This window comes from Galleria mellonella, unplaced genomic scaffold, assembly GCF_026898425.1.
Source record: "Galleria mellonella isolate WM207_F2 unplaced genomic scaffold, CSIRO_AGI_GalMel_v1 utg35, whole genome shotgun sequence".
Classification (NCBI taxonomy): Eukaryota; Metazoa; Arthropoda; class Insecta; order Lepidoptera; family Pyralidae; genus Galleria; species Galleria mellonella.
In genome coordinates, this window is record NW_026442082.1 from 5447582 (window position 1) to 5461274 (window position 13693).

Here is a 13693-nt window from a genome sequence, read left to right on the forward strand (position 1 = left end):
TGAATCATATTTTATTTTGTCAAAAAATCCCCGTCTCGTTAAGACAATATTACATATGAGGACACACAAAAAATGGACAAATCACTCACAGTTCTCACACGTAACAATGGATATTTTGAAAATAGACTTTAAATATATTTAGAATTTTAATTTTGGACTTGTCTTAAAGTTCATATATTTATTTATTTATTCATTAGTACAAATATGTGTACATGGCGAACTTAAAACTTAAAGCATTCTCTCCCAGTCAACCGTAGGGAAGTTTCAGAATACTCGAATACGGTCAAAAGTACTTTTGATTTATTTTACTTTGACTGGTTAAGAGTTTTGACTGCAACATACATACGTAAATTTGTCATTATAACAATCTGCCATTTTTGTAAAAAAAAAATTAAGTATGATTTTTTATCTTCTTCTTTTACAACTACAAATAATATATCTAAATGGTCGTAGTCAAGGACGTTTATATTTTTTCCAAGTTATTTCCACAGTTCATCTCGTTATGTCTCTGGAGTTCAGTAAATATGTTATTATTCTAGCTAACGACCTTTAACTTAGAACTTCAAATAACCACAAAACCACAGATACTAAAGCGACTTTTGAACCAAAAGTGTGAAGTTGTGAATAAAGTAAGTTCTTTATATTGTCAACTTAATCTTACTATTATAATAAAATTATAACCAGGCGATGCCTATCATCATCATCATCATCATCATCATATCAGCCTTCAACTGTCCACTGCTGAACATAAGCCTCCCCCTTGGGGGGTTTTACTAGTAGTTGCCACGCTTGGCTGGCGGATTTGCAACCGCAGTTAGGCTTTGGAGATGTTTTAAGTGGGACGCTGCTTCCCATCGCTCGCCTCTCTTAGTCGCCTCTTACGACATCCACGAAAAAACATGGTTATTTATGTACATTATTAATTTGGGCTTGCTACCACCATGTGGTCACCCCTAGAAGCCATCATGCTGCATTCTAGACCTATTCACCACGATGGGCTAACTGACCTGCCTTTTCATTCTCACCTATCATCCCTAACTGATGCCCTGCCGGCGTATACTGTCTTTTTTTGTAATGGATGACAATGGAGCGGTAGCCCCACCTGCGCTTACGTATACACTGACGGGGCACTAGTGAATGATAATAGGTGAGATGAAAAAACAGTTAGTCCATCATTTACACATTTAGTAAACAAATTTAGCCCTTTGAGAGTTTCCATTGAAGACGAAGTTACGCGGGTTAAAATTAGCTAGCAAATAATAATAATAACAGATAGTGGAAGTTTGTAGCTAGCTAGAGAGTAGCTTACCTGATAGCAGCTGCCAATCCTCCCAGCAGGTTGAACACAATAGCGACTGCGGTCAACATGGCCGCTGAGCCCCAATGCGGGAGGGCGAGTACCGCGTGCAGTGCCACGGTAGGGGTATACACCGTCACCGACAGGTTGAGGATCTGTCGCACCACGAAGGTGGCGGCAGCGAGCCTCCTCACCCATATTGAATTGAAACGCATCTGTAAATTACACAGATTTAGGGTCCAAAATAAAAAAAAAACTGACTTAAACTATAAGTTCGACTATGACAAAACAAGTAATTTCGATTTAAAACTAAATCACTGAATTGTTTTTAATAAAATTTGTATGAGAACAATTTGAAAATATATCACTTTAGATAAGACAGTATTTTTCAAATCGATTTATAACTGTTTTTATTTGATAAAGGTACTTTTTTAATTATACAGTACTATCATACCTACTTGTACAACAATTAGTCCATTACCCTAAGGTTGCCTTGAAAAGATTGCTCTCAGCAATAAGACCGCCTCACTGTACTTATACAATTGTATCGTTGTGTTTGTAAATTGTCTTGCTTATTTCCTATATTGTATAATGCAAATAAAGTATACTCATTCATTCATTCAATTAATTATATATCATAGTTTAGCAAATATTCAAAAAAAACACAATTAAATTAAGAACTTTTCCAAGTCGGTTGAGAAACTAAGTTATAGAAATAGCATAGTGTGTTCTGTAATATTCATAATGATATATAGAAAAGTCTATAGGCGACGGTTACCACATTGCATTACGTAGACGGTCAGTTTGTTTGCAATTTTGTTTTCTAGAATTTTTGCCTTTTTGTCTGTTCGTTTGTGCGGGCTAATCTCAGAAACGGCTTAACCGATTTGAATATAGTTTTCACTAATGCGTTACAGTTAACTTCATTTAACATTTAATGTTTGCTTTATTTCAATCGGTTCATAGATAAAAACGTTACATCAATCTAAAGAATCACATATAAAATGCTACAAATAACCGATCAGTTAAATTGGCTGAAACTTTATGAAGATAGTTTATTAAGTACGTAATTATTATTTAAGTATATATAATACAATATAAGACCGGATTTATGAAGAGTTCCAATGGTAATGATATAGGGGAACTACATAGAAGCGAGCAACGCCGGGAGAAACAGCTAGTGTATATAGATAGATAGATACTCTTTATTATTTCCTCCAAAAGATTACAATAGTAAACTTATTCTAGATATACAATATTATATATATAAATCTTTTATTATTCTTTATGTAATGCAATAAAGAGTGAATAAGTAAGTTCTTACCTGTAAATACTCGTAAACGGAATTAGTATGGAGTCTATAATAGACAGGAACGAAGAGGAAACACACGAGAGGGAACGCCAGCACGATGCCATACAGCGTCTCCCACATGGCAGACCCTCGGTACACCAGCTCCGATGGAAAGCCTGCAAGAAAACGTCTATTTCTTACTTATTACTATTATTTTTACTATATAAAATTATATATATATTATTTATTATTATATATACATATATGTGGGACCAAATGTTTTCAAAATGAAAATTAGTTGCTCCGTTTTACTATGTATTTAAAATTTTTCTTAAAATTATTCAAAAACAACACCGTTCACCATCTATCTAGAACACCGTAGCAAGAATGAATCTGATCTTTTCAATCTGTCAATCTCACTCACTCATTGCACATTCGTTCATTCTCGTTCATTCTACGTTCCGTTACAAGAAATATTGAATACATTAAAAATATTTCCTACATTTATTTATTTATTACATCCACTAGGTGAGCCTTACAGTCTTCCAATACGCTCACCCAGAAAAGCATGAGTACAATAACATATAAAAAGGAATATTATATAAAAATAACAAAAATAATATAAAAAGATTTAACTCAAACAAAAAACGTCTGAACACAAATACTCTGTAGTCACTTGACGAAATTCCAGCAATTTGGAGGCAAATACATCTAATTGTGGATACTGGCTCAAAATATCATTTAGTAGTTTCAATGCAAGAGATAGGGGGGGAGCCTGCTTAGCCATCTCTGTTCTTCGTAATGAAACATCGAATAAGTGCCGTCTACGTCCTTTCCTGTGGCTGTTGTTAGAGGCGACTTAGGGAGGACGAGACATGGACAGCAGCATCCCTCTTAAAACATCTGTAAAAGCCTAACTGCGGTTACCAACCCGCCTGCCAAGCGTGGCAACTACTGGCCAAACTCCCCTTATGGAGAATGCTTATGATCAGCAGGGGACAGTTAACTGCTAAAATAATAAATATAATATTTATTGGAAAAAAATTATAGTATTGACAAATTTTTTAATGATAAAAAATTTAAATTTAAGTGCAGTATATGTAAATTTAATAGAATGTAAAATTTAGTATTTATAATATTGTACAGTTAATAGAGTACTGATTATTATTGCAATTTTTACCTTAATAAATGTTATGTTTCATTTGTGTAATGTAATTGTATTGTATAAAGTTATTATTTTTTTTTAATTTTACAAAAATTCACATCTCCCCTCTTTAAGGAGAGGAGATGGCAAACTAACCCCCGGCAGAAGCACAGTCGGCCGAGGTTCAGGGCTCCAGGGAGAGAAACCGGCGTACAATGCGGGCAGAATCTAAGAGCATCGCTTTCTACATCTTTCCCGGGAGTGAGCCGCCTCGGAATCCCAACCGTCTGAGATGTTGTTCCAGTCTGGTTGGGATAAGACCGTTCACCGACAAAACGATTGGAATGATTTCGGTGTACGTCACTCCACATATTTCGGTCACCTCGTGAGCCAGGTCGAGATATTTTCTCTTTTTCTCGATTTCGTCTTTCACGAGGTTCTCGTCATGCGGTATGGTGACATCCACATTATTATATTTAATTAATGTTTTGAATAATTAATAATTTGTATACCTTATGATGGTGAAACATACCGTACTTTCTGTAACATCAAACTTATAACTCCACCTATGTTTATGCAAATAAATTATTGATTAATTAGATTGATTTTAAGTGACTTAAAAAAGGAGCTAAACTAGTTCGTATTTTATTTGGGTTAGGCGATATTTTTTTTATACCACGAAGGTGATAAACAAGCATACAGCCCGTCTAATAGTAAACGGTCAATGTATTTTATAGACGCTTGCAACACTAGAGTGCATTTTTTTGTGCATTATGTGCATTTTACCGACCCTGAAGAAATCTTTATTTAATTCCCTTTTAAAAGGCTGGCAGTACACATGCAATGCAGTTGGTATGCGGCGGTAGTCACTTACCATCAGATGAGCCGCATGCTCGTTTGACAGCTGTGTTATAAAAAAAACCCTTTTTGAAAAACCTCATACTGTAGTCTCTAGAGACAATCACGGCAGAGAGGTTCATTCCATAGCTTGAGCGTTCGCAGGTTCATTCTTGTCGAATTCGTCATGATAGGCCAACAGAACTGCATTCATTCTCCACTATCATCCCTCACTGATGCCCCGCCATCGTATTCCAATAGTACAGGTGGGGTTATCATTCCATTTTCACCCATTAAAAAAATAGTATCTATACATTTATTTATTTATACTTTTGCACACATTAAAATATGTGTACAAGGCGGACTTAATGCCTGTTGGCATTCTCTACCAGTCAACCGTTATGATAAACAGAGAGAGTAAATGGCGGCGCACTGGTTTGTAAAACAATTTGTAAATTAATTAAATATTTTGAGAGATAACGACATTAACACAATATAAAATAAATTAACATACAAACATGGAGAATAAAATATATCCGTCTCAACATTCGCATTTTTGCAGTTGGTAAACGTTATAATATTTTTTGTTTACAACACAGGGGGCAAACGAGCATGCGGCTCGCCTGATGGTAAGTGACTACCGCCGCCCATGATCACGCACAACACAAACAGCGTAGCTGGTGGGTTGCCGGCCTTTTAAAAAAGAATATGCTCGTTTTCTTGAAGGTTATGTTGTCGTATCGGTTCGGAAATTCTGTTATTTATATTTTTTAAAACACCATCAAGTATCTCTGCACATCCTAACCCTTCTTTGCATGACTTTTTTTATAGGTGAAATAAATCAAGGAAATACTGCTGTTGGAAGTTGATTCCAAAGAATGGTTGTGCGTGGAAGAAAGCGCCTTGAAAAACGCACGGTGGAAGACCGCGAATCGTCCAGATGTTTTTTTTTATGGGTGATAATGGAATGGTAACCCGCGCTATCGGTATACACCGGCGGGGCACCAGTGAAAGATGATAGGCGAGGATGAAGTAGGTCAGTTAGCCCATCGTGACGAATTCAACAAGAATTGTTCACGATGGTTTCCAGGGGGGACCACGTGGAGGTGGACCTGATAGGGCATATTGCTAGCAATGGGGCTGTCAAACTCCATTGCTAACAACCCCTCCCCCCCCGCCCTCCGTCTAGATGGTTGGGATGAAATTTTAGTTTATGACGGTTTAATTTATATTAAATTATAATACGATAGCTACTGTTGATTAAAATTCACAGCACCATTAAACACTTCAGGTAAACTTGTATAAACATTGTTTTCAATGTTTACTTTGTAAAATAAACAATTTTATCATTATACGTACACTTATAATAAATTTTAAGGAACATCAGCTATGCCTGTGACTTTGTCTGTGTAACCGAGGCCTAGATAATATAATGATTGAAGTATACACAATTTGTAAGTTGTAGCACTTCAGCTGCCCACTAACGAAATGCTTTCTCTGTCAGAGATAAGTCCACCCTTGATATATATATATATATATATATATATATATATATATATATATATATATATATATATATATGTATATATATATATATTCTTATATATATAAAGATGGCAAACAAGCATACAGCTTGTCTGATGATAAACGGTCACTGTAGTATATGAACTCCTGCAACACTAAGGGTGTCCAGTGCGCATTGGCGACCCAGAAGAAACCTTACAATACTCTTTTTGAAAAAACCCATACTGTAGTCTCTAGGGAAAACCTCGGCAGGGAACTCATTCCACAGCCTGAGCGTTCACGGTAGAAAATTCCTTCGAAACTGCACTGTACGTGACCATTTTGGTTCAAGCAATTTGCATTCAATTTATTAACAAAAAGGGTTTAAGCAAATTCAAATATCTTACAATCCGTTCCTGATGAAGTTAAGCATATTTCTAAATTGCTCTTATACGCAATATTCATTTGTAAAACTTCATGAAAATCAGTTCAGCTGTTTCGATATTAGTTCTAATAGGAGTTAATTTGGATATCATTGGTTATTTCTAAATTCCCTATTTATTTTTTATAACATTTGTTAACATTTATTGACTATATCTTGTGTCTTTTTACCCATGAATCTATGTTATCATTAAAGTAACCTACACTTAATCTTGCAATATTTTCTTAGTGAAAAATTTCATTTAAATCCATCCAGTTTTTAAAGCGATCAAGTAACAAACATAGTGTTTGTAAAAAAACATGACATAAATTTTATGTCCCGTCTGATTTCGCGGTACCAAATGAATGTATACTTTCCTTGCATTATACAATATAGGAAATAAAAGAACGTTTACAGTTGTATAAATATAATAAGGCCACTTTAATGCTGAAAGCAATTTTTTCAATATATATATATATATATATATATATATATATATATATATATATATATATATATATATATCTTCATAATTAATTCATAATTCTTCATAAATCGGGAGAAAATTATTTCATACGTATTTTATATTGATTTTAATAGGAGTTCTAACTACCAAGCATCAGAATTCTTAATAAATACGATTCTTCTCATATGAAATAGACTAAAAGATAAACAATATAGGTTATGAGTATAGGCAATGAATTTACAGGGTACAGAGGAGTAACACCTGAGTCCTCAGCAATGGCAACGCATGGGGGGTAGCTTGATCGAAACAGTATACTCTGTTATGTCTATGGTACAGCTCATGTCTATAGGCGACGGTTACCACTTTCTGTCAGATGAGCCCTCAAATTGTTTGCCATTCTAAGTTGCATAAAAAAGAAATATTACAGACTGATCGAAAATTGCGATTTTTTTATGCATATAGATAAAGTGTGAGCAATATGTAGCAATATATATTTATTGTATTTGCAATATCTATACATTGACTCGATAACGAATATATTAAATAAATAAACCTATCCAATATGAAGTACCCGATCAAAATGAATAGTCACTCAGCTGGAATGGGCGATATTGAAATGGGGGATGACCTGTTTTCCAGTATTAATGTGTACAGCAGGGGCTCCCAAATTTATTTTGTCTACTACCCACTTTGAGAATAAATTATTTTTTAGCGCCTCCATTTTATCACCTACTTATAATCTACTATTACTTCAAGATCAACATATCACCCCCCAAGCCTCTACACAACGCCCCCATTTTTTTTCTGGGTCTCTTACCGCCCCCCTTTAGACCTGCAGCGCCCACAAGGGGGCGTTATCGCCCACTTTGGGAAAAGAACCTAAAGGAACCTAATACATATTACAAGAGGGGGGAAAGGGATTGTTAGTAATGGAAACTGAGAATCCCATTGCTAGCAATATACCCAACCAGGTCAAGGGGGAAAGGGATTGTTAGTAATGGAGACTGAGAATCCTATTGCTAGCAATATACCCAACCAGGTCGACCTCCTCGCGGTTCTCCCTGGAAACTATCATGGTTAATTCCTGATGAATTCATCATGATGGGCCAACTGGCCTGTTTTCATTCTCATCGATCACCCTTCACTGGTGCTCCGCCAGCGTATCCCGTTAGCGCAGGCGGGGTTACTATACCATTTTCGCCCTTCAAAAAATACATATTACATCTGGTGGTACAGATATTACCCATGCCTAATATAGTTAAAATTCAAATAAATGTAGAACGACGCAATTTTACATTTACGCATGTACCTCTTTATTGTATTCACGAACAAGTTCAAATTGCTGAACAAAAGAAAACAACTCCAATAATTCAAACAGTCGTGTACAGAATTGAAATAGTCAAATTGTTATGAGTCCAATGTCCTGTACAGCGTTGTTTTTTTAAAAAAAATTATAAACTCATTCGCTAGTTTTTACCTATCATGTAATTAGGAATTTGTATTTTTTTTTATGAGTGAAAATGGTATGGTAACCCCGCCTGCGCTAACGGGATACGCTGGCAGAGCACCAGTGAAGGGTGATAGATGAGAATAAAAAACAGGCCAGTTAGCCCATCATGTTGAATTCATCAGGAATTAACCATGATAGTTCCCAGGGAGAACCGCGAGGAGGTCGACCTGGTTGGGTATATTGCTAGCAATGGGATTCTCAGTTTCCATTACTAACAATTCCTTTTCCCCCAGGAATTTGTATTTAAGATTTATAATATAATAATGCTTAATGTTTATTCAACGTACGTTTTTACGCTATATCGAAGTATCTATAAGGGTTTTGGAAAGTTTAATAAAAATATAAAATAATGTGACGTAATTCTTAAATATTTCTCACTTCGTCAAGATAAATTATAGTTCAACTATTTAACTAATTAATATTAAGTAATTAATTAATGACATTGTTGTGTTCTTTGTTTACTTTAACGAGGAATAGAACACGCCTAGACGACGTACTCCAAAATGATACCACTTTTATAGTTCCACTAGTGTTTTTTTTATATTTATTTACATAACAAAATTATAGTTACAAAACATTACATGAAGAGATACAAGAATGGTATGCTAAAATTCAAATCATTCTTTTTCTTTTTTTAAATATACTATATGGCTTCTTTCCAGCCATGACCACGCCAATAAATCAATTAAATTTTAGTATCGTAAGAATAAAAATAGAAAATATTTGAATTTGGAATGCAAAAGAAGCCATTTAAATACAGACCAATTAAGAACCTCCTTTTCTTTTCTTTTCGTTTCTTTATTTACTTCTATCTTTCTTCTTTTTTCTTTCTTTCCATCTCTTTCTTTCTTATGAAACTCACTTAAAAATCCATATTATATAACATATTATTTGTAAATGAACAGCTTACAGCATGAGTAATCGCATATGCGAATAATAAGCATATAATATGTTTTTACTGAAGTGGAACTATTTACTGACGCTACGCTTATGGTTTTCCACGTCACAGCATCTGTCGCTTTGTCTATTTAATTTCAATAGTACAATAATTATTTATGCATGCCATTTCGTCGCGGCCTTTAATAAAGGCGATACATTAAAATGCAACCTTAGTCTGTAATTTAATTTTTTTTTTCTTTTTCTAGTCTGCTAATTGGCAATCTGTTCCTTATAGAACAATAATCCAATCTGCTGTTTGGATGTCAGGTTTAAATCTTGTTAATATATGATGGGGCCAGTCTATTAACCAGCTCTCAGTCTCTGTCTGTAAATCTTTCTACCAGTCCTTGGATGCTGTGTCTTTTTAATCGATAGAAACTAATGCTTCCCGATCCCTGTAATTGAGCGGTCAATTCATTTCTATGGCTGTTCAATCTGGACTGATAGTTTTTGCTGAATATTTCGATTTCCTGTTTTGTCGTTTTCAGTTTGATGTCCATATACATAAACATAATTTAAATAAAAAAAAAAAAAACAGAATTATTTGTGAACTGTACTACTTAAATATACAACACTGTGGCTCTTATTTATTCATTTATTCATTATTATATATATGTGTACATAGCGGACTTAATGCTAAAAGCATTCTCTCCCAGTCAACCATAGGGAAGTGACAGATTACTCGAATGCGGTACTAGTAATTATTGATATACATACATACTAAAATTACATAGTATAAATGAATAAATATATATAAACAACAAATACATTTATACATATATAAGATATGTGAATAATATATAGTGTTTACCACTCATTTAAAGTATAAAAGTAAGTATGAACGTTTTTTTTTGAAAGACGGTTTAGTCGGTCCATTGCGAGGTAAATAGAAAAAGCCGGGTACTAAAAACTTCAAGCCTTATATATGAGTACTTCTCTTCAGGCATGGTTAATTTGGATAACGATTCGATTATATAACATATTTATTTTGATTTTAAATTAAATATACTATATTAAAGATTTTACGCATCCGCGTACGGGTAAACGCAGTGTACACTAGATGGAAAATGGTATGGTAACCCCGCCTGCGCTAACGGGATACGCTGGCGGAGCACCAGTGAAGGGTGATAGATGAGAATGAAAACAGGCCAGTTAGCCCATCATGATGAATTCATCAGGAATTAACCATGATAGTTTCCAGGGAGAACCGCGAGGAGGTCGACCTGGTTGGGTATATTGCTAGCAATAGGATTCTCAGTCTCCGTTACTAACAATCCCTTTCTCCCTTCTAAAATGCATTGCAGGCAGTCAGTGGACGCAGGTAGCTAAGGACCGCTCTTTATGGCAGTCTATGGGGGAGGCTTATGTCCAGCAGTGGACGGATAAAGGCTGAAATGATGATATCGAAGATTGCTTCCTCAATCTGTGAATAAAATTTAGAGATTACAATAAAAACAAGTCCATCGTCTCGATGTGAGAAAATACAGATGGCATTGAACAAAATGGTAGATCGTAGATAAGAAATAATGATGTGTTGTAAATTGCTTCAGCCCATTTTAATCTCCGTACGATAGCGGGCCGCTGATATCTTAAGAAAGACAAGCCACTACCCAAACCTATGAATAATATTAATTTTATTAATTTACGAAAAATAATATATTTTTTTCTATACAACTTAGAATGGCAAACAAGCTGACGGCCCTCCTGATGGAAAATGGTAACCGTCGTCTATAGACATGAGCAGTACCGTGGACATAACAGAGTATACTGTTTCGCCCATGTTACCCCCTATGCGTTGCCATTCCTGAGGACTCAGGTGTTATTCCTCTGTACCCAGTAAATTCACGCCATATCCCACCCTTCGAACCGAAACACAGCCATGCAAACACAACTGCTTCACGGGTGAAACACGAATGGGTCAGAGGATGATTGATGAGACATATTTTGAATTACTTTACAAAGATAGCTCTTTATTTAATTAGTTATAATAGTCAATGTATAAATATGGATGTGTGGGTATATACATATAGGTATTTAAATATTAAATGACAAAATAGATATATTTTTTAAATGTTGTTTAAAAATTTTAAGTTTGTAAAATAAACCTATAGCTCATTACACGTTCTGGGATACTATAAGTACGGTAAGTAATTTATAAATAAATTGTATATATAATACATACATATATACATATCTGTCACGCCTGTCTCCCATTAGGGTAGGGAGAAACAATGGAACGCCAAATGCTTCGATTCAAACAAACCTCTTACGCTTCTTCCACATTCATCAATAAATAATACATATAGTTATATTTATATTAACATAGCATTAACATTATAATAATTAAAATAGTTGCACTATTGTATTAAGATTATTTATTTATCTGTAAAAATAATAATACATAGATATAAAATATTTAAATAAAAATACATAAATAAAATTATTCGTAGGCTAACCTTGATGGATTTGGGAGCCTAGCACGTAACTCTTTCAGGCGAAAACTAGTGAACGGATTTGAACGAAATTTGGTTCATGGGTAGGTTATATCCTTGCTTAGCACATAGAATACTTTATATTTTTTTTTTATTTTTTTTTTTTATTCTAAATTATTATCAATTTTTTTTAATGGTTATACAGGTATTATTCTCAAATAATGTGTTTTTCTGAAAAGATGTTTTATTAACTTCTGAGCATTATTATCGACAATGTTGTTGTAGTTTTCAATAGTATTTGTTTGTTTAATTTTGTTTATATTTGTTTAATTTAGTATTGTTTAATTTTTTGTGTCGTTTACTTGTATTTTATTTTGTGCAAATTCTAGTGGCTACCAAATTACTATTTAAATATATAATTGTGTATTATTTTAGCTGTTTGTTTGCCTTAAATGAATAAATATATGTACTAAATCGTACAGATGAAGCCGCAGAATATAGCTAATATAAAATGATTTTGTACATAAACTAATTTGAAAAGAGTTCTTGCTGAATTTCTTGCGATTTTTTCTAAGCAGAAAACAATATCTAAAATCCCTTGTATAAAAATTGTCGATTTAAAAGCGCTTGAAAGGTAATTTTCAAATTTAAATAAACATGATATTCTAGTTTATTTTTCTATTATATTAAAAAAATATCTCTTTGCCTACTACAACAAACGCATGAAATTCGAAAATAGAAAACTAAATATTTTGATCACTTTTGACTGATCGATGGCGTATCAAGATAAGACTAAACCATATTTTAGATCTACAAAAACATAATTGTGAAAACCGCATCGTATTTGGCGTAATAGTTTTTGCGTAATACCGGAACGACATGGGCATGGGCATGGCATGGGATGTGGCAGTGAATTTATAGGGTATAGAGGAATAACACCAGAGCCCTCAGGAAGGGCAACGAATGGGGGGTATCATGGGCGAAACACTGTTATGTCCATGGTACTGCTCATGTCTATAGGCGACGGTTACCACTTTCCATTAAGTGGGCCGTCAGCTTGTTTGCCATTCTATGTTGTATATAAAAAAATATATCAAAGTGCGAGCCAAGATTGTTCAGCGCTGAATTATGTATATGTAATCTATCATTTTGTCAGACTGAGTGAGTCACTATACTTTGATTACTGCATTATCATAATATAAAGATTACTATTACGTTTAAGTATACATATGTTTTGAGCCACAGACAGCCTCTATGTCGAGGCTGTTTCGACGCCGAAGAAACGGCTGCTCACGTAATCCTGGAATGTGAGGCTGTGGCCCATCAACGTTTAGAAATCCTCGGAACGGTGAGGTCGCTCCGTGAGGCCTGTGAAGAACCCAGGAAGCTTCTGCGCTTCTGGACGGAGCTAGGTTGGCTGCATTAGCCACGACTCATACGCACAATGTCCCAAATGAGAGGCTAAGCGCGGAATTTTTTTTTTCACATTCACATTCACCTATGTTTTGACAATTTTTTTTTATAACACAGGGAGCAAAAGAGCATGCAGCTCACCTGCTGGTAACTGACTACCGCCGCCCATGATCACTCGCAACACCAGCGGCATTGAAATGAAATAAAATAAATTTAATTTGCTAGAATTTAGGTAGTTTTAGATGAAAGTTTTACATTTCCCACATACATTTTGCAACAATATGAGTTTAGAACAGATGGTTCTAGGTTATATTTCTTTTCATTAGTCATACAAATCAATACATACATAATTTATTACACCAAACAGAAAATAAAACTTAACCAATTGCATCTCCAGTATAGGTTGCCAAATACATTTGTTTTTTTTTTAGTAAAATGTT

General features: G+C 34.5%; 1 protein-coding gene across 4 annotated transcripts in view; it reads right to left on the minus strand.

The window, feature by feature from the left end:
- LOC113513395 (sodium-coupled monocarboxylate transporter 2) overlaps positions 1-13693 on the minus strand; it is a 68109-nt gene that overhangs the window by 11011 nt on the left and 43405 nt on the right. For all 4 annotated transcript variants that reach the window (XM_031908102.2, XM_026897388.3, XM_052896901.1 and 1 more), the window contains exons 3-4: positions 2622-2764; positions 1310-1512 (exon numbers count right to left, since the gene is read on the minus strand). In XM_031908102.2, the coding sequence (XP_031763962.2) occupies positions 1310-1512; positions 2622-2764 (346 nt within the window). The remainder of the gene's footprint in view (positions 1-1309; positions 1513-2621; positions 2765-13693) is intronic.